General features: G+C 35.2%; 1 protein-coding gene across 1 annotated transcript in view; it reads right to left on the bottom strand.

Moving 5' to 3' along the window:
• LOC136035550 (1-phosphatidylinositol 4,5-bisphosphate phosphodiesterase delta-3-like) overlaps positions 1 to 21,995 on the bottom strand; it is a 33,651-nt gene extending 11,656 nt beyond the window's left edge. The window contains exons 1-5 of the mRNA XM_065717409.1: positions 21,752 to 21,995; positions 13,357 to 13,441; positions 8,652 to 8,831; positions 7,457 to 7,577; positions 11 to 168 (exon numbers count right to left, since the gene is read on the bottom strand). Coding sequence (XP_065573481.1) covers positions 11 to 168; positions 7,457 to 7,577; positions 8,652 to 8,831; positions 13,357 to 13,441; positions 21,752 to 21,940 — 733 coding nt within the window. The 5' untranslated portion in view covers positions 21,941 to 21,995. The remainder of the gene's footprint in view (positions 1 to 10; positions 169 to 7,456; positions 7,578 to 8,651; positions 8,832 to 13,356; positions 13,442 to 21,751) is intronic.
• Positions 21,996 to 22,733: the final 738 nt, after the last annotated feature.

Genomic DNA, 22,733 nt, shown 5'->3' on the forward strand with positions numbered 1-22,733 from the left:
GAATTCTTACCATTATTTGAAACATATCTTGTCTTCTTTTTGCCTTCATCTTCCGGGTGACCATGAACTTCAATAGATACGTAAGGGTCCACAATATCATTCTTTTCCCCGGATACAAACGGCAGGCTTTGGCCACTTATGATCTTAACAAATAGCCGTTTCTCTGACCTACAAGAATAATAGCCTACATGGAAAAATGTCGTGTACATTTCTAAATGTTTTAATTCATTCATAAATTAAAGTATCTTTCTATCCCTGGAAAGCTTTTGGTTTTTGCATGCTACTAAGCTGTGTGCCTACCCGGGAAAAATCATAAGTAGCTAGAGCCTTCGGCCCCCAACGATAAATCGGGATATTTATCGCTGCTAAATTACATTATTTTGATGCGGAATTTACGGATTTTTTCTTTCTAGGATATTTTCAAAAACCTGATTAGCTTATTTTTCTTACAGTGTTAGCTGCAGTGTGAATGAGACAAATGTGCACATACCAAGCTTTACTTAATTTTTGACCGTTTTAAGAAGGATAAAAAACCGACGAACACATAAATCTAAAAAGTTTAAAAAAGCAAATAATTCTATACAAACTATCTTTTTTTTTATAAACGAGCTAGATCTCAAATCCGACTTCAAGCCCTGTAACAAAGTCTTCGTTTAGTATTTGGATTTTTAAAAGAGAAAGAAAGAAAAAAGTAAAGGATGCGTGAGTCTAGACTCTTAAAGTCCACACTGGTGGTGCTGAGTAGTAAGGCCTTTTCAGGTTTAATGGCTACCCCGTCCCTTCCAATCCCGACCCAGACACTTTTTTGAAGAAACTTCTTCTATACACCGGTGCTATTAGTTTTATTTAAGAAAATGGTGCTTATTACGTAACAGGGAATGTCTTCTAAAAGATGCAGGTGTGTGTTACATAACAGAGTGTTTACTTCAAAATGTAGGTTCTTGTTACGTAATAGAGTGTTTGTTTCAAAACATTTCAAGACGTTTTGAAGTTTTTTCAAGACATTTTTCAAGACGTTTCAAGATATTTCAAGACATTTTTCTTCAAGACTGTTTTCAAGACGTTTTAAGATATTTCAAGACATTTTTAAAGACATTTTTAAAGACGTTTTTCAAGACGTTTCAAAACAGTTCAAGACGCTCTTAAAGATATTTTCCTTCAAGGCTTTTCTCATGACGTTTAAAGATACTTCAAGACATTTTGAAAACCTTTTTCAAATAGGCGTTCTTCAAGAAGTTCCAAGACATTTTAAAGATATTTTTCTTCAAGACGTTTTTTCAAGACATTTTTCTTCTTTCAAGACATATCAGGACATTTAGAGATGTCTTTTAAAGAAATTTTCTCAAGACGTTTTTCAGGATTTCTTTACTTCTGACGTTACAAGGGAATGTTTACCTAAGTTAAGGATGACGGAATCTCGCATGACTTATTAGAGGTCAAGATCCATGGGGGAGCCCCTCCTTGTCACTGAGTAGGGCGCACATGTGGTGTGTTACGTAACGACGATACACACGCGAGATGTTACATAATTCTTTAAGAATATTTTTTCTTTCGATACATTTTTCATTTATTCTCAGGGAACCTTTATAATCTAGAGATTTTTGTCCACTTTAAGAGTCGAAAGAGACTCCCTTTAATGGAATGGAGTGCTCGATAGCTGGACTATGAAAGCCTTTCTAATATTATTATTTGGGTAACACTTTCTATGTTATAACCTTTTCAACACAAGGAGAATCTCCTGTCCCTCTTATTACAATTATTAAATAGATGGCGTGTTCCCATGTGACTTCAATAGTTGAAATGCAGGGGAGAAAATCGATTACTAGAAATTGGATTCATTAGATGTGCACCTGCATGTTAAGTTATGGTCTAGAGGGTATAATCCGATAATATCGGGGAGTTTTCTTAGCAAAACTTTTTAGCAATAGTCTTTAACTCTATTGGAACTTGAATGTGCTCTCAGAGATAAAAAAAACATCACAAATGATGTAAAATCTAAAATCAAAGAAAAAGCAGTTGAAACTCAACAAACGCGAAAATAAAAGGTGAAAAGCTTATAAAGGATAAAATATAGGCAAATAGAACCATAAATTAGAGAAAGGTGGGAACCCTAACAAGCAATTCCAGGGGGGGTGTTGTTATTAGAGGTAAATTTAAGCCATATTAAGAGATAATTCTGAGAGGATTTAATAAATTTTTGTGTAATAGAGAATTTTCATTTTTCTAATCGATTTTATCCCCTGCATTTCAACTATTGCAGTCAATTGGGAACACGCCATCTATCTAATCATTGTAATAAGAGGGACAGGAGATTCTCATTGCATCGAAAAGGTTATAACGTAGAAAGTGTTGTTACACATTACAAGAAAAATGGGATAGATTTTAACAGTCAGTTATTTTTGAGGAGTTTTAATGAAAATGTCACGTTACTTGAAGCCAATACTATGCATATTCACACCACTGTGACAATATGTGGCTGGCCAACCCTAGCAAGCAGTTCCAGGGGGAGAGTTGTTATTAGAGGTAAATTTAAACCATATTAAGAGAAATTTTTTATAGGCCTTAATGAATATGCATTGTATCTATTGCTCTATTAGACGCACATGCAAGAAAAAAGACACGTATTTTTGCATTTGGTTATTTCTAAGAGATTTTAATGGGAGTGCCAGGTTTCCTTGAGTCAAGATTATGCACATTCATGCCACCGTGACGATATATGGTTGGTCCACTCTAGCAAGCAATTCCAATGAAATTGTTATTAGAGGAAACTTTAAGCCATATTAAGAGATATTTCTGAGAGGTCGTAATTGAAAAAGCCTCATTTCTTTAACAGGGCGTTAGATTTCAGCTTCCCACCGCCCCAAAATTCATTTAACGCCTAGAACCCCAATTTTAAACTGTAGAACAGGTTAGTTCATGCAATTCAAGTCACCGTGGCTAACTATGGAGGGAACCAGGCACCCTCTGACACCCTTCGTCATTCCAATGGAATTTTTCAAATATTCTAATGATAAAAATACGTTTTAAATTCACTGATTTGTGTTTTAGAAATCTACCCCAACATGATACTCCCCATGGTGAATTCACGCCACCGTACCAAACTATGGATGACATACAATGCCGTCTGGCACCCCTTGTCATTCCTAAGACTTTTTCGGGTATTTTTGATAAAAATATGCTTTAAATCCATTGGATCGTGTTTTCGTATCACATTGAGAGTGGGCTGTGAAAGCACGATCCAATAAATTTAAAGCATTTTTATCAAGAAAACACCAGAGAAAATGTCTTAAGAATGATGAAGAGTGCCAGAGAATGCCGCGTGCCAGCCAAAGTGTGCCACGATGGTGTGAATTGCTAATGTGGTTATCACCATCGGAATGGATTGCTAAGCCACATATCAATGGATTTAAAGCATATTTTTATCATTAAAATATCTAAAAAAAAATGCCTTTGGAATGATGAAGGGTGTCAGAGGGTGCCGTGTGACATCCATAGTTTGCCACGGTGACGTGAATTGCTTAGACTAAAATGGTCCTTAGCTTAAAGTTAAAGTGGGAGGTGTTGAAAGGATTTTTCGGCGGAAGGAAACTGAAATCTAACACCGGGTCCAAGAAACGAGGTATTTTCGTTAAGACCTTTGAGAAATATATCTTAATATGGATTAAATTTATCTCCAATAACAACCCCCCTGGAATGGCTTGCTAGAGTGGACAAGCTACATATGGTCAAGGTGGCGTGAATATGCATAGTCTTGGCTCAAACAAACCTAGCACTTTCATTAAAACCTCTGAGAAATACGTGAATACAAAAATGTGTCTCTTTTTTCTAGCAGGTGCGTCTAATAGAGCAAAAGAAAAAAATGCATTTTCATTAAGACCTCTCAGAAATACATTTTAATATGGGTTAAATACTCCTCTAATAACAACCCTCCCACCTAGAATTGCTTGCTAGGGTAGGCAAGCCAAATATTGTCGCAGTGGCGTGAATATGCATAGTCTTAGCTCAAGGAAGCGTGTTTTTTTTTCATTAGAACCTTTCAGAAAAAAACGAATGCAAAAATGAGTCTCTGTTTTCTTGCAGGTGCGTCTAAGAAAGAAATAGAAATGATGCCTTTTTATTAAGGCCTATCAGAACCATTTCTTAATATGGCTTAAATTTACCTCTAATAACAACCCTTCTCCTCTAATTGCATTCTAGGGTTCCCCCCTTTCTTTTATTCATGATTATTGTTGCTTATATATTATTCTTTTTAAGCAATTCAGTTTTGTTTTCCCGTTTGTTGAGTTTTAACGTCTCTCATGATTTTATAAGTTCGTGACACCTTTATTTAATCTTTAATAGCATATTTAAGTTCGAATAGAGTAAAAGACTATTACTACAAAATACGCTAAGAACAACCCCCAATATTATCTGATAGTACCTTCTAAAGCATTACTTAACATGCAAGTATATATCAAATGTAACCAATATCTAATAGTCGATTTTCTCCACTGCATGTCAACTATTGCAGGCATATGGGAACGCGCAATCCATTTAATCATTCTAGTAAGCAGGATAGGAGTTATCCTTGCAAGGAACAGCTTACAACGTAGGAAGTATTACCCAAATAATAATATTAGAAAGGCTCTAATAGTCCAGCTGTCTATTACTCCATGCTATTGAGGGTAAATCTCTTTCGAATCCTAGTACAGACAAGAATCTTAAAGATTATAAAGCCTCCCGGAGAAAAACAAGAAAAACGTACTAAAAAACAAACAATTGAAGTATTACGTTACGTCCCACTTGTGCATCGTCATTATGTGACACCCCACGTGTTTACCTACTCAGTTACAAGCGAGGATTCCCCCATGGGTTCTAACCTCTAACAAGTCACGCGAGATTACGTCATCCTTAACATAAGTAAATATTCCCCTATTAAGTAAGAACAAAAGAAATCTTGAAAATTGTCTTGAGAAAAAATGTCTTAAAAAACGTCTTGAAATGTCTTGTAACTTCTTGAAAAGACAGCTTGAAGAAAAATGTCTTAAACAGGTCTTAAAAAATGTCTTGAAGAAAAATGTCTTGAAGTGTCTTGAAACGTCTTGAAAGACGCCTTGCGGAAAAATGTCTTAAAAAACATCTTGAAATAGCTTGAAACGTCTTGAAGAAAAATGTCTTATAAAACATCTTGAAATGTCTTGAAGAAAAAATTCCCTATTATGTATACGGTATTACTCGTGCGGTTGGCATTCAGATTTTGTAGCAATATTATTATAAAATCTACTTTTCAAGCGTAGTATATACGTTTAAAAAGCAAATATTAAATATTAATAATAAGTAAATATTAAGAGCAGTGCAATGGAAATTCTCGAAGACGTCGCAAGTGAAGCAGCCCAGTCAAAAATTAAAGTAAATTCCCATATATCTGGTATTGTGGCCTTTAGTTTTCTTTAATCAAAGCCATCATTTATAATCCCAATACCTAATGAAATAATTACGACAAAAATAAACTCTCAGGGGCCACACTGACTAGAGATTTTTCCATCTTGATAGGGTGAGAACCTCCTGCGCAAGAAAGCTGGGAGTTATTCTTCACTGCAAAAATTTTCTTCTATCCAGCTCAATTATCCCACCCTACAAGTCCTGCATCAGACCCATAGCTGAATATCGATGCCGGCTTTATACTGACGCTCTTAAGACGGTGTTCGCGCTACACCATAAGATCTGGAATAGAACAAATAGGGCGGGCTGCGTCTCTAGACATGACTCGACCCATCCTCTAAATGAAAGGTTCGATGCAGCGTTGATGGATGTTTTCTAAAAGTGCATGAGTTTGCCCCCCAAAGACAAGCTCTTTCGTATTGTGCCCCCTCCTTTGTCCAACCATCAAGGCAAACACTAAGGCACGCAGCTCGGTGCAATTAACTCAAGGACTCGCGAAGAAAAAAGGTAAAGGACACGACACTTGACTCTGAAAGTCCAAACCAGCGGTGCCAATCTCCGTTTCAAGGCCCTTCAACCAGAAAATACAATGGGGTATTGGGGCACGCCAAGAACCCAGTACTTGAGGAAAAGCTTCATCCAGCCTTGCCCTTCTATATAGAACGATCTTCCTGGGGACATTATGCCTGTAAATCCCTCTGTTGACTCCTTCAAAAGAATGTTCAACATAAATTTAAAACCTCGAGGTTTCTGGAACAAGGTAAAAGAATAGCGGTATATCAGATACTTTTATTTACCTGGCGTCTTGAATATAGAAAAAAAATTGCCCAGGATAGGCAGCTAATTGAAGAAGTACTCTCAGTCATTTGTCTTTTTTCTGCTGTTCGCTTTCACAGTTTCTATTTCTTATGTTTAAGTGTTCTAGCTGTGAGAATGTAATATCGTTTAATGTTAGATGTATATCCAAGTTTAATTTTTGTAGGTGGGGTTGAATAAAAAGGAAATAAAGTTACTAATTGAAATGAGGGCTTATAGTTTAACAATGGGTTAAAAAACAAAGTTTATCGGGATGGAAAGATCAAAGGCTGGTCCTTATTTTTGCCCTATGTGTGGAGGTTTGAATGAAAAGTGTACATCACTAACAGTTTTGGATAGCCCTTCGTTTTTTCATCAAACAAACACGGTGAATTGGGATTCTGAATCCACGTGGACCGTTAATAATGTATTTAGTTACATTAGTATGCAATTTCTGGTATATTATGATCAAAGCAGTATCCAGAGTATTAGGGGGTTTGACCCCCCCCCACCAAATTTTTTTCCAACTCATTAAAATGTAAAAAAATATGAATACAAAAAAAGCTTTGATCCGTTCTTAAATTCCCCCCCCCCTTTCCCCGAAAATCCTCTGTAAAACCCTTCTGAAAAAAAAACCTGGATACGACCCTGATTACGATATAGGACCGTTCCATGAAATGGATTTTATCATTATTTTCATTTACTTTGGATTCTATCCTGTTTCTAGTATAATTAAAAGTAAGCGTTTTGTAAGCATCTGCACCCCACTTCTGAAACTCAATAAAATTAATTCCCACGGCTAGTGTACCTAAACATGCTTTTTTCATATTATTCATTAATACTTAATGTTACATTTTATAAACACGGGCAAATAAAAAGGGTTTTAACCAAGATCGTATCCAGGAAGAGGGGAGAAAGCTAAGGGATTGGACCTTCCCCCTCCGAAATTTTTTCCGACTTCTAAAACGAAGTAAAAATACAGATAAACACATTTAAAATGTTTTTTTTTTATTTTTTTAATACCCCTCCCCGAAAGTAATATCCACCCTCCAGAACATAGCTCCTGAATAAGGTCTGGGTCTGAATTCAGAAGCTTGAACACCTTCGAGAGTCTTTACAATTTTTACCATTTAAGACTGTATGTCGGTTATAACCTGAAAAAAGAAAGGCTGAAAAACAATAACTCATCAGTTAGTTTTTTTTATGTTTTACTTCAGAAAAACGGAGAAATGTAACTTACGGTTCAACATTTTTCGAAAGCAAATAATCTGGCTTCAACATATACCCACTTCGTCCATTCAATCGGAACATGGCTGTATTTATGCTCGTTGGTTCATCGGGTGTTTGCAGGTTCAAGGCCACTAAAAATTAATAAGCTTTTAGCTGGCAAGTGACAAAGGAATGGTACAAAGATACCAGCAAAAAGACTAAAAGAGGCCAGCAAAAACAAGCAGCAGATAATTTGGTAAGTAACAAAAAAGTAAGTTGTGGTTAATTTGATAAGTAACAAAGAAAGGGAGACTTAGCATAAATATAACTTGTTAGTTAAAGAAAATGAATATACAGAGGAAGTTAAAACAAGTTTGACTTTTGAGAGTTCAGAAGAAGTCTTTTATTACCCCTCATTTTTACACAAGTCACTAGTCCTCCCATTCCTTTTTGAATTACTTTTATTTTGCCATTTTCTTGCGTTTTGAAACTTAACCACACCCCTCTTCCTCTTAGTGACTATGATAAGAAATATTTCACTGCTTTTATCCGATATAGAACTAATAGAAGACGGTCTAATTATATCTGAATGATATAAAAATTATTTGTCTTCTGAACCCTTGAACAGCTGATAAATAGCAATATACAACAGTAAAATTCAGAATAACAGAATAAAATTTAAGACATAAAAAGTCGAACTATAAGCTGAGGACAGTAAAATATGTTTTAGGAAGGGTAAAATCTTTTGGACGAATGGTTTTCCCATATGAAGCTTTATGAGTCTTTGGATCAAGACCGATTTGTTATTGTTACACACTACTATAATCACAATACTAATAATACCGTCCACCACAATAAATCAGTTTGAAAATAATAAAAAATTAAACATTGCAAAATAGATATCTGATAATTAAATTAACTGAAATGGAACACATTAAAAGAGTTAAAGACTTAAGATACCGCAACATAAAATCAGCAATAAGTTGGAATCCCAATAGAAATTACGACTAGAAAGAAGCTTGATGCAAAGGTAAGATATACATAAAAATCTAAATGCTGCTTAGTTTTGGACACTAAAAACACATTTTTCTATAGCAATTTTTGATGGAGTAACTTTTTTTCTTTTTTTCTAAAAAATAAAACGAAGATCGCAGAACTCTACTGTCTCTTTTTTTTTGCCTCAATATCAAATGAGTATACTTGTTGTGAACTTTGGGGAAACTTACCAATTTGACATCCCGAATTCCAGAACTTTACCGGGTTAAAGTTTGTTGACCTAACTCTGGTGCCATGAGGATAGATTCTAACGAGCTGCTTCTGAGTGTACTTCGGGAATTTAAATGGATTTGAATCAATGAGTACTTCAGCTTTCCTCTCTGATAATGAGCTCATATGGTAACTTTTACCTATAAAATCAAGTCTAATAAACAGGGTAAGATTCAGAAAGCATTTAAACATCTTATTATAAATACTTTGTATCGTTTATAATTTTGTAAACGTTACAAGCGAAATTCTTCAGAAAATTAAACAAAAGATAATACTCAAAAGTTCAAAAAATATCAACAGTAATTCCGAAAAGGTAAGAAGATTCCTTAACTGCATAAAAAAAAACAGGAGATTTAACATAGCTTAGTGGAACTCTTTATATTAAAGCTCTAAATAAATTCGATGCAAGATCGATAATAAATTCGATCTAATTAGATTCTAAATAAATTCGATTCTAAATTCGATTTTAAATAAAGATTAGAGAGATTCTAATAAAGATTCTAAGATTCTATTCTTAGATTCTAAATTCTAAGTTCTAAATTCTTAGATTCTATTCTAGAACCTAAGAATCTAGATTAGATTAAAATCTAGATAAGATTAGAATCTAGAATCTTGATTGAATTCTTAGATTCTATTCTAGATTCTAAGATTCTAGATTCTATTTTTAGATTCTCAATAAATTCGATTCTAAATTAGATTCTAAATGAATTCGATGCATAAATTCGACTTGCTATTTATAATCATTTAGCGGAAATACAGCAAATAGAAAGTAAATTACATAAAAAAAAACTTTACCGGTGGCTCTTTTGAAATATCGAACTAAAAAAACAAGTTTTTTTTAACCAAAAGTAAGGAGCGACATTGAAAACTTAAAACAAACAGAAATTACTCCGTATATGAAAAGGGCTTTTCCTCCTCAACGCCCCGCTCTTTACGCTAATATTTGAATCTTTCTCTTAGCTCTACTTTTTAAAATAGTAAAAAACTTTAGCGTAAAGAGCGGGGCGTTGAGAGGAAAAGGCCCTTTTTATATACGAAGTGATTTCTGTTCGTTTAAAGTTTTGATGTCACTCCTTACTTTTAGTTAAAAAAACTTGTTTTTTTATTTAATTTCTGGACTTTTTGAATTACCACATGTTTTGATCTTGGCTCTCCCACATAAATAATTGAAACGAAATTTGCATATTAATTCTTTTTTGGCTAAATGGTTTTCTCATAGTGTTAATTGGAAGACTTTGAGGAAAAAAGGAGCGAGGGAGTAGGCCTAGTTGCCCTCCAATTTTTTGATTGCTTAAAAAGGCAACACAAATTTTTAATTTCTTACGAACGTTTTCATTAGTAAAAAATATACGTAACTTACGAATTAACTTACGTAACGAACTTCCATATTCATATGTTTGTATTGCGTATATGAGGGGGTTTATCCCCTCTTCAATACCTTTCTCTTTACACTAAAGCTTAAATTTTGTCCCAAGTCCTTAAGAATGACCCCTAAATCACAAAGGCCGTAGAATAAATAGTTGAAATTACTAAAAATACTTTAGCGTAAAGGGCGTGGTATTACGAAGAGGTAAACCCCCCAAATGCGTAATAATTTCTGTTCGTTTTAAGTTTTAATGATGCTCCTTACTTTCAGTTGAAAAAAAACTTTTCATATTTATTTTTTCAATTTTTTTAAATAATGCTAGAAAAAACTGCGCCCCCTTCATTGAAATTCTCTTCCCCATGACAAATTCCTCCATGGAAAGATCCTCCCACGTAACCCCCCGTCAACTTCTCCCTCCCCCAACACAAAAAAAATCCCCCTGAAAACGTCTGTACGCTTCCCAATAGCCATTACTATATGTAAACACAGTTCGAAGTTTGTAACTTGCAGCCCCACCCACGGGGACTGTGGGGGGAGTAAGTCGTCCCCAAAGACATCGTTATAGGTTTTTCGACTATGGTGAATAAAATGGCTCTCTCAGAATTTTGATCTTGTGACTTTGGGGAAAACGAGCGTGGGAGGGGGCCTAGGTGCCCTAAAATTTTTGTCACTTAAAAAGAGCACTAGAACTTTTAATTTCAGTTAGAACGAGCCCTCTCGCGACATTCTAGGACCACTGAGTCGACACAACCACCCTTGGGAAAAAAAAAAAAAAAAAAAAAAAAAAAAAAACATGCATCCGCGATCTATTTTCTGGCAAAAAATACCAAATTCCACATTTTTGTAGATAGGAGCTTCTACAATAGGATTCTCTAATATGCTGAATCTAATGGTGTGATTTTCGTTAAGATTGTATGACCTTTAAGGGGTGTTTTCCCCTATTTTAAAAAATGAGGCAAAAATTCTCAGGCTTGTAAGTTTTGATGGGTAAGACTAACTATTGTTATCAAAATTACATTTTTTAGAGTTTCGGTTACTAATGAGCCGGGTCGCTCCTTACTACAGTTCGTCACCATAGACTGTTTGACGGTTAATTTTTGAGCTCTTATTGCATATGTGAAAATCATGAGCAAATCCTCGGAAATCTACTGAAAATTTCTGAAAAAAACGAAGAAACAAATTTTAATAAGCCTTTTATAATACAAAGCTCACTGTTTATGTCTTTGAGGTTTCAGTTTTCAGGAAGTAAGAACAGAATAGGCAGCTCTGACCTCTTCTGTTAAATTTATTGCCTCAAATGATGATCGGTGGTTTTAATATTGAGACACCATGCTCAGAGAGTTAATGCTCAGAGAGTTCAAATGCCTAGCCGGTTGTTTTGTAGCCGTAATTTTATTCCAATGAGTTTCACTCCGCCCACTTAAACTAATCAAATTGTTCAGCATTTCAAATATAAGTTTAAAAGCTATAACTAAATATTATTACAACAGTTTTCTAGCATTGGAGCATTTCATTAACTCACGACTTTATAGACTCTTTAGGAAAATCTCTAAGGACAAAGATTAACAGCGAAAAATTATTAAACGTTTGCCATTAAATGCTTAATATTTTTGCACAGTCTCGGTCATGGAGACCTGAAGCGAATAGTGACTTAATGAAACGGTGTTACAGGGTTGTGAGCTGAATCTACATGTTACGATGATAATACAACGTCACTGCCCTCTCTGTTTCGAACATAAGCTCCGGGTAAACAATAAAAAGTCCGGCGAAAAAGAAATTCTGCGGCAAGGCAAGTCCACTCGAGGCTTAAAGACATTGACCTCGAGCCCGAGGCATTGCTTCAGTATTTTTATTGGGGAGGGGGGCTATAGGGGTCCATATCCAGATAGTCAAGGGGCAAGGACTATATAATAATTTTTATTCTAAATTATTCGTGGGTATCCAACTTGCCCCCCCCCGAAACACACAAAAGCCCCTGCCCTGGGTCTTTAAAGTTTTTCACCGGTCTGTTTCCCGTTAGTACCTAGGCTGGCTACAAATAGTCCCTCCACTAGCCCCCAAAAGTATTAATCAGAATTTTTTGTCTGAAAGAATTCTTTGTGTCCGTCCTCCTATCAGGGAGAGCTACAGCTTAACTTGCGTCCTGACTCAAGCACAAATAAGTAAGTAGCAACGCCGATAAATATGTGTGTATTTATTGTGTGTTAGATTTATATTTATGTGTATATATGAAAAAATATTAGGCCATGGCGCCATTCCAATTATAACTAAAGTGAAACTAAGCAGTTTTTACTATTGATAAAAGCTCCCGAATGTAAAGCCAAAGCATTCAGGTTTTTGTTTAAAAAAGCTCAACTTTTGTCTTTCCTCTGAATTATTAGGAAAATTTACCTCGAGTTTTTTTTCAAGCTTTTAATTTGATTTGATGTATTTAAACAAACAAGAAATAAATATTATTCTTTGATTTTTTTTTATGGATTCAATCTCATCACTCAAGGACCGGCACTCCAATTACACAACATTTCACAATATTTTAGGGTGATCGACATTTTACAACACTTTGGAGCTGTAAACTTTACGAAGTCGTGGTAACATCATTAATCATTTCCCACTTTTGTAAGAGTCTTAGTCACCCTAAAGTAGTTTGAAATAAACTCTTCATAGCTCCCCTATATTAAATATTAATTTCAGCTTAAATATTTGTTATATTGTGTTTAATGTGTATGTTATAATGTGTATAAATAAGACCTATTTTTCTAATATTTTTCTAAATGACACATCAAATTCACTTTTTGAAATTTTAATTTTTGCATTGTATGTACACTTGACGTGGATAAGTGCCCTAAATGGAACACATAACCCATAAAATAAGGTTCTTCATAAATATCTGCTTATTTTTATGACCAACTGTAACCCATTGTCTATGGGATTAACATCCTCCTAGGTTCAGTTTGAAAAATGACAACCTAGATGTCTATATTGTAGCGTCATTTTTTATGTACAAATGTGGATGCTTTGCGACCCCACAAGTTGAATAGACCAAAATGATAGTTATCTATAGAGTATCTAACTCAAAAATGTAATTATATACAACTTGGACGGTTGTGCTGGATAAAGGTTTCTAATCAGAAATTTATGATATCAAAATTGTAATTCCATTGCTGTTTCCTTAAAGACTCTAGTAAGTTGAGGTTTTGTCACTGAAAAACGCACTTTATCATTAAATTTAATGTTGCTTCTTTACTCATATTACCCAATCCTACCCCCTCCGATTCATATTGGCAATTTTGTTCTCTTACCTGTACTTAATATTTCATCTATTCCTTTGAAATGTACTGCTTGACAGAGATTTACAAGTGAAGACAACTTTGCCGAGACTTTAACCTGCAAAGAAAAAATGTTCCTAAATACAAAAGAAGAAAATGAAAATAAGAAATAACATTTTTTAGTAATAAACATAAAATACTAATAATATTAATTTCTAGGTGGTATTATGATAATTTTATGCTTGTGTTAATTCTTGTGTTAATGTGTTATGTGCTTGTGTTAATGTGCTTGTGATAATTGTGTTGTGTATATACAACTTTGTATATACTACCACTAATACTACTATTACCACCACTACTATTACTGCTACTACTGCTCCAACCACTACTAACAACACCAAACAGCCTGAGGCAAACGCAGCTGCGCATTCTTCTCCTTCACCCCAACCTATTCAAAGTTTAACTTTTCACCCCCTCCCAAAAAGTTCCAGTTTTTTTCCTTGAGGATGACGTGATTTTCGTTAAATCTCCATCTATAAAACGCCCCTATCCATCTCAATCTTTTTTATAATCGGGCAAAAAAGGGAGCCTATTGTTGAATATATGATAAGTCGAACAATTGTGTAAATCTATCCTTCGATAATTCCTCTGGAAAACAATAGATTCGGAAAAACATCTTCCTATTCTCTCAAACTTATTTAAAAAGAGAAACACATTGTAGACCTTGGTTATTTTAATTTTTGCATTTTGACTGGACCTACTATCTTTCCAAAATGTTCCAATTTGTCACCCCAAAAGTACTCACGTTTGTAATATGCACTTGGTTATTCACGCAAGTTCATCGAATTCTAAGCAAGGACTATATCCAGTTCAACTGAAAACTTGTTTAGCTCTTCACTCTTTTGAACTTTGACAGAGAACTAAATTACTTATTTTTGCATTGTCACTGCATCTACTATCTTTACTAAAAATACTACCGGGTAAGTAAAGCTTTCCATTTGATCGATTTTTTTGGTACTTACCATTACCTCTTTACCCTCTTTTGTTTTAGTCTAAACTATATATTTTGTCTTCTTAATAGTTATTCTCAAGTCCATTCTTGCACCCAGAATTCTCGAAACTTTGAAAAATTCATTCATTTTGCTAATATTTTCATCTAGAAGATTCAGATCATCTGTATATCTATGAGAGTTTAAACCCCCCCCCCTATTTCAATGTTCTCCTACAACCCTCACCGTGTATCAAAGGACAGAGTCTATCAAAATAACCATCCACAGCTCCATAGCAATGCCTAAGTAAAGAGCAATATGGCTTCGATAAGTTATTTTTTGTCAGGCAGTTCTGTATGGATGGAACGGTCGTAGAAACGACAAAGAGGGCTCATTCGATTGGATATCGAAAGTTTTAGGGCCCTTTTTCAGGAATTAAGGTTAGTGCATCTCAACCAACCCCCTAGGCACCATTTTAACTATCCTTGAACCTGATCAAAATTTTGATATTGCCATGTTATTCAAAAAAGTCATAAGGTCCATTATCTAACCCTACAGATATGAAAGGACAACTTCTGGTAAGGGCTGTAATTTTTGAATGTTGGTCCCCTCTTTACGGCCATAGTCTTTATTACTAGGAAAGGGGACAGATTTGAGCAGGATTATTTGAAAAGACTAATGGTATGAAGGTGAAACTTTTAGGGAATGTTGAATTTAACCCCGCTCCCATTTCAATGTTCTCCCACAGCCGTCATCATGTCTTTAAGGACAGAGTCTATCAAAAAATCCATCCGCAGGTCGATAGCAATGCCTAAGTAAAAAACAATATGGCTTCGATGCGTTATTTTTTTACCAGACAGTTTTGTATGGATGGAGCGGTCTTAGAAACGACAAAGGGGGCTCATTCGATTGGATATCGAAAGTGTCAGTACCCTTTTTAAGGAATCGAGGTTAGTGCATCTCAACCATACCCCCCTCCACCCTTAGGCACCATTTTATGCTACCCTTGAAGATACCTGATCCAAACTTTGAGATTGCAATGTTCTTCACAATTGTCATAAGGTCGAATATCTAATCCTACAGATATGAAAGGACACCTTCTGGTAAGGACAGTAATTTTTGAATGTTTGTCCCTTCTTTACACCATAATCTTTATTACTAGGAAAGGGGACAGATTTGAGCGGGATTATTTTAAAAGACTAATGGTATGAAGGTGTTAACACTTTCTAAATGCCTAGAAAGTGTCAGTACCCTTTTTAAGGAATTAAGATTAGTGCATCTCAGCCCCCCCCCTTAGGCACCATTTTTTGCTACCCTTTTAGAGATCTGACCAAAATTTTTGGCTAGCGGTATGAAGGTAAAACTTTTAGGGAACGTTGAAATTAATCAAAAGACACAATGTTCTTCCATGTTCTGAAAATAATGTGTCTTTAATGTCTCAAGAACGGCTAAAATCCCAAGAAATGTTGAGGAGGGTATTGAACAAAATCCAAAAGTATTGTATGCATTCTGATTGTCAAAAACAGGTAACTGCAATATCTTATCTTCATGAGATAAAATTAACGGTGTAAGAAATCCAGCTGAATCTTCGAGAGAGCATTGAATGGGTGGTAGGGAAACATTTTTATTTTGACATAGGGGGACAATGACGAGCTTATTAAGGACAATATACGTTAGGTTAAGAATGTTTTTGTATTGATTTTAAGTGCGAAACATCCCTTTTTTATGTTAATCTTATTAAAATTTTAGGCCATAAAGACACCTCAATTTTAGTTAAACATACCTGGTTGCATTTATTTTTGACGTAATTGTTATAAGTTTATTCTTTAGAACTGAATCAGAACTCTTTTTTAATAAATCAGCTCAACATAAATTTATTTTAGCAAATGAGCAGTTGAAACCAAAGCACGTTAAGATTGTCATTATAAAATAATTTACAGATATTCGTCTGTATACAAGATTATAACAGGATGAGGGTCAGGACGTCTTCAGCTATTGAAAGATAAAATATAATGCATATTTACATATTCAAAAATATACAATTTTTCAATTTTCATTATATTTGATTGAATAATATTCCTCTTTTCAATCCGTCTAAAGTTATATAGCAAAACTATTATTAAAATTCGTTGCAAAACTCAGTTCTAAGCACAAATAAAAAGCCAAAATATCAATTTTTAGACGAAAAACAAACTTTACAAAAATTCCCCTTATTTAAGAATGGGAAAAATATTTTGTCAATTAAAAACGAATAAAAATTAGTTTCACAACTTTTTTCGAGAAAACAGTTTTCTTAAAGAACATTAAAAAACTAAATTCAACCATTGAAGTGCAAAAACCAAATCAATTTAATGATTCAAAAATAAAAAGAACTAAAATAATTAAAATGACGAAATGATACTTAAAACGAGTGGAAACTACAAAACAATCATCGAGTCAAATTTAAAACTAACAGAAATTACCACAAATAGGACTAGGACTAACGTCCCCTAAACCTTTTAAAAGCCAAAGACTTAAAAAAAACTGAAACACCAAGATTTTCCTTTTGGTACTTGTATGATAGACCCCCTACTACTAAATTTGTTCATTCATTGATGCATTATAGAACCGGTTTTTTTTTCGTTAGTTTTTCTCAGCTTAGCGTGAGATAAGACAAAGAGAAGTGGCAGAATTGATGTAAAATATATAATTTGGGCTATAAATCTGTACATTGTTTTAAGAATTAATACAGTGTTAAGTTAAAAAACCATTCTTACTACATAATGTGCAGAATAACTGTGCCGAACATATCAGGCATGCAGACCCACTATACTTTACCCCCACTCCCCCTAATGTGTAAATATATAGCCTAATTTTTTCTGAGGTATTATATTTTATCTTACTTTGGTATATTTCTTTAGGATTGAGTGTCAGAGGAACATATTAGAAGAATATTGGGTAGGGGGTATATCATACAAGTACCTTTCTTTTTACTTCACTTTGCGTAATTTAGTTTATTCTATCTTTTTACTCTGAGAGTGGTTGAGCAGACCTTTCCGTCAAAGTATTTCGGCCAAAATGTTGACCAGTCTGTACTAGTCAACATCTTTTATGTATTTGTTCTATACTTTCTTTTCTTTAGTGTATACTTTCTTTTTCTTACGTAAATTTCACATTACATTCAGTTTTAAAGGTTGGCTGCTATGTTTACTTTCTTTACTTTTCCTTTTTTAACGTTCGATATGCCCTTTATGTCTAGGAATGAGGTCAGTTAACTGCTTGGCCAGCCTAACATGAAAAAAAAAGAAATCAGCTACTTTATTTGCCATTTGTGTGGAATTTTTTTCCCTTCAACCATGAAAAATTCCTCCAAGGAAAGACTTTCTCATTAGCACCCCCTCTCCCTCCCGAGAACCACCCTGCTCCCCCAAAAAATGTTTGTATACTTCCTAATAGCCAATACTATATGTAAATAATGGAATAACTTCATAGCTTGCAGTCCTTTCCCCATGGACTGTTATTATAATTCTCGACTATGCTGAACAAAAGGAACTATCTTAAATTTTGATCGGACAATTTTGGGGGAAAAGGGGCATGGGAGGGTACTAGCTGCCCTCCAATACTTTGGCTACCCGAAAGGGGCATTAAAATTTTTAGTTTCCGATCAAATGAGCCCTCTCCCGATCTCGTTGGATGACTAGTTCGATACGACCACCAATCGAAAAAAAAAACAAATAAACACGCATCCTTGATCTTTCTCCTGAAAAAAAGTTGCAAAATTCTACATTTTTGTACAGAGGTGAGTGAAACCTTTACAGTAGGGTTCTCTGATGTGCTGAATCGGTGGATGTGAGTTTCGTTAAGATAACTTGACTTTTTGGGGGTGGTTCTCCCCTTTTACAAAAATTAGGTAAGTTTTCTCAGGCTCATAACTTTAATTAGTAACATCAAACTTGATGGATTATTTTGAATAAACATCAATTTATATTTTTTTTATCCATCTATTGTTATCAAGACTCTCTTTCTTAGAGTTTGAGTTGTTATTGAGCCTCATCGCTCCTTGCTTAAAGTTCGTTACCAAGAGCCGTTTAATTTTTCTAAAACATTCTCAAGAAAACAAAAATTCCTTAGTAACTGATGTTTTGATACTTTGTTTTCATGTTGGATCTCGTAATGAGACATTATTGGAATGCGGCTTCATCTGTATTGAAGCTTGGGCTTTTCTGATATATACAAGAAGTAACAGAAGAAGTTTTTCGAAAATAAGTAGTAGGAATATACTTTTCCAATAATTTGGCTGTGGCTACAATTCCAACATCAAAAAAAAAGAAAATGGTGTAGTCCAAGATATATTGACCATAATGAAAGGCATAATTAAAAAGATAAAGACACAAACTCTCTCTCTCTCCCTCTCTCTCTCTCTCGCTCTCGCATTATCTCTCTCTCTCTCTTTCTCTCTCTCTCTCTCTCTCTCTCCAGAGATTCCAGTTCCCACTATGGCCGCTCCGACCCCAAATCTGGCTCCGATTGCGTCAGTTCCATTCCCACCCCCCCTGATTCCACGGTTCCGATTAAACAATCCACTCCAAGTTCCAGAAATTCCAGGATTTTTTCTTTTTTTATGCGGCAGGCTCCGTGGTAATCTATGGCTATCCATTGTGGATAGCTAGTTTATTCTACCTTCTCGATCAGTATCTTTTGTACATTAGAAGGAATATGATTGGAAGGAACAATTGTTAAAACATCATTTTTAACAAGAAAATATCTGGAAAATGTCTTAGGAATGATGAGGGGTGCTAGAAGGTGCCAGAGGGTAATAGCGTGATAAGGTGGATTGAATTGACACGGTGTATCACGGAAGGATGGCTTGCAAAAAAGGTGAATCAATTGACTTAAAGCATGATGTTTAACAAGAACATATCTGAAAATGTCTTAAGGGGTATTAGAGGGTGCCAGTGGGGCAATTATAGCGGGGCATGGTGGTGTGAACTGAGGTGCTGCATCATGTTTAGGATGGCTTACAAAAACGTGAACCATTGGATTTAATGCATGATTTTTAACAAAAACATATCCGGATGTGTTTTAAGAATTAAGAAGGGGTGCTAGAGGGTATCTAATAGTCAATAATCGTTTGGCATGGTAGTGAGAATTGCGACAGTATATCACGTAGGGGTGTTGGCTTGCAAAACATGAACCATTGCATTTAAATCATAATTTTTTTCAAGATTATTTTTTTTTAAAAGCATTAAGAATGATAATGCGTATCGCAAAGATGCCACGGGCCAGCTACATATTGCCAATGTGACGTAAATTGCCATGGAGGGCATCATGTTGGGTGGTGGTTAGTGAAAATACAAATCAATGGACTTTAAATATAATTTTACAAAGAAAATATTTGAAAAATGCCTTAGGAATGATAACACATATCATTGGGATGGTACGGGCCAGCCACATATTGCCATGGTGGCATGAATTATTTGGACTAACATTTTCTAGAGCTTCAAGTTAAGCTGAGAGGTGTTAAAAATAATTTTTTCGGCTGAGGAGGAGTGAGACCTAACGCGCTCAGTAAAAAAAAGGTATTTTTATTGAAAGCCCTAAAAAATATCTTAATGTGGTTTAAAACTACCTCTAGTAACAAGCCTCCCCTCTGGAATTGGTTGGTATGATCCCCGCCTTCCTTTAATTCATGGTTCTTTTGTTTATATTAATCCTTTATTTATAAGCTTTTTTCACTTTTTGTTTTTTCCATATGGGATCATGCAATTCATTTAATGATTCTAGCATGACAAAAAGGGGATTTTTAGAGCATGCAATGAGCTATCTCGTAGAATATATTAGCCCAATCAAAATATCAGAAATACTATCATAGTCCAACTGGTTTGCGTTCCACTCATTTGAGGGGGAATCCCTTTCGAGTCCTAATATGAACAAACAAATCTTTAGTTAATAAATGTTCCTTGAGAAAAAAACATTATAAAACAAAATAAAATCTCTTTAAATATCAAGTAACATCCCACGTGTACATCGTCATTTCGTAACACCCACGTGTGTGTCCTCCTCAGTTAACTCAGTTATAAGCAGGGGTTGCCCACGGGCCCTGAAGAAACAATTCATGTGTGAATGCGTCATCCTTAAGATATGTAACCATTGCCCTATTATATAACAACCAAAGAAATCTTGAAACGTCTTGAAAAAGGTCTTGTCGGTGAAATTGGTTGCTAGGGAATCCCCCGGCTGAGTTGAATACTAGTGCCCCAGTGGTTAGATTAGGATAGGGGGCCAGTGAAATTGGATGCTAGGGCTCCGGTGGTTAGGTTAGGGGCCCGATGAAATGTCATACTAGGAGCCCCCGATAGCATTGGATGTTAAGGCACCCTAGTAAAATTGGATGGTGAAGCCCCGGTGGTTACATTAGGGGACTCGTAGGGGTTGGATTCTAGGGCCCCCAATAGAATTGGTTGCTAGGGCCCTATTATAATTAATTGTAAGGGACCCCCGTTGGAATCGGATGTTTAGACCCCCCCAGTGAAATTGGATGCTAGGGTCCCTGTTTCTAAAGGGTTTTTCCTGGCCCTTGTAGGTTTTTAAACAACCATAGAAACTATTAAGTAAAACCCAAAGCCCATTACGTAACAACCAAAGAAATTCTGATTTGGCAGACACCTGAAGATTTTTTTAAGCACTCAAAGCCTATTACGTAACAAGCAAACATAGCAAGCAAAAGTAAACATTCCCTATTACGTAATATGCACTTGTATCTTACCCTGAGGGGTTGCCGTTAAACTTCTTCGTCATTAAAGGAATAAAGGAGTAGCACGTATAAGCCATTTTAAACTAATATTACTACTATATATTTCAGGCAAGATCGTCACGGGACCATTTCGGTCCTCCAACCAAACAGATTCAAAGTCGCTGCACGTGGTAGTGAAAGGGAGGAGGGTTAAATGGGTCATTGGTCCAAAATCGCGTGTTTCCATTGCGAAAATTTTTTTTCAATATCAACTCAATTGCACCATGAAAAGGTAAAATATTGCTATAACATTCAACTTCTTCTATAAGACACGTTAAATATAGGCGTTTAAAATGTTTCCCACTTCTCTAAGACTGATATACGCGATACTCTTGCCAGGTACCTAAAGTAAGGCATTCTTAGTAGATCTTACTTGTAATGATACTTTGCACGCCACTAGACACTGATTTCGGCTCCCTTCCCCGGGGAGAATATTCCAACAAGGAAATCTGTCAATCCCTTCTAGCAATGGCTCAACAGATGCATCCAGTAAAGTTTTGTGGAATTCTAAGAGATGTTCGTTCACACTAGCTTATGCTACAAAAATCAGTTCTAAAATGACGCCTGGATTTACTAGACAACAACAAAGTCAAAAAGGGAATAACCTTAGAAAGATCCATTTAACGGAAATGTCTCGAACTATTAAACAAACTGCCTATATTTGTACCTTTTCTTTTTTCTTCTTTTCTTTGACGACAGCTCCATTTAGTGTTCCAATCAGCTCCCCCTCTGATTCCGAATCAGAATCTTCCGATTGTTGAACTACCACAGTTGAAGTCCTGATTACAGTGTCAGTTTTCTTGGCTTTGATAATAATTTTGTGCTTAAGCTCCTCTGGTGATGGAAGCTTAGTCATATCAGTATCTATTGGTGTGTCATAAAGCAGGTCTGGGAAAATAAAATTAGTGATATAGTGTCCAAATTGAGACATTAGAAATAAGTGACATCTACAATCTTTGTTTTTAGTATGCCTATTGATTTTAAACTAGTGATTCAGCCCCAAGATTTCCGGACTGTTACGATATTACCTAACATAGCTTCCAACCATTCCTTTTTTTTTGGGGGGGGGGACAATAAATATAAATTTGGTATTCATTACCTTTGCTGAAGAAATCCTACTCAAATTAAACGAATTAATAAGATATGAGCAATTATTTACGGAAAACTTATAAGATGGGAAATTTCGGTATTTTAGCTCAAGTTCAACAGAAATCAAAGCCACAGGTGCCGCAAACAGTGCAGCGTGCATTACAACTATAAAACTTTATAAAAAAAAACTTGATTTATGTTATTAAAACTGACCTTGTTAATGAAACTAATTAACAATTTAGCTAATCATTTATGGAAAACTGATGAGACAACAAGTTTCGATGTTTTAACATGGGTTTCATAGAAATCAAAACCCGAAGCGCAGCAACAAACTGTGCAGTAAGCCGTAAAGCCAGAATTACTCAAAATAAGCTTAAGTTTAATTTAGTAACATCAAGATTCTTTAAGATAAATTAAACCAATAAACAATTAAGTAAATTATGTATTGAAAACTGATGAGAGAAGAAACTTTGGTGTTATAATGTGAGTTTCACAAAGATCAAAACCCCAAGCGCAGCAATCTGTGCGGGAAGTCGCAAAGCTAGAAATCCTCAAAATAA

The sequence above is a fragment of the Artemia franciscana genome, chromosome 14 (assembly GCF_032884065.1).
Source record: "Artemia franciscana chromosome 14, ASM3288406v1, whole genome shotgun sequence".
Classification (NCBI taxonomy): Eukaryota; Metazoa; Arthropoda; class Branchiopoda; order Anostraca; family Artemiidae; genus Artemia; species Artemia franciscana.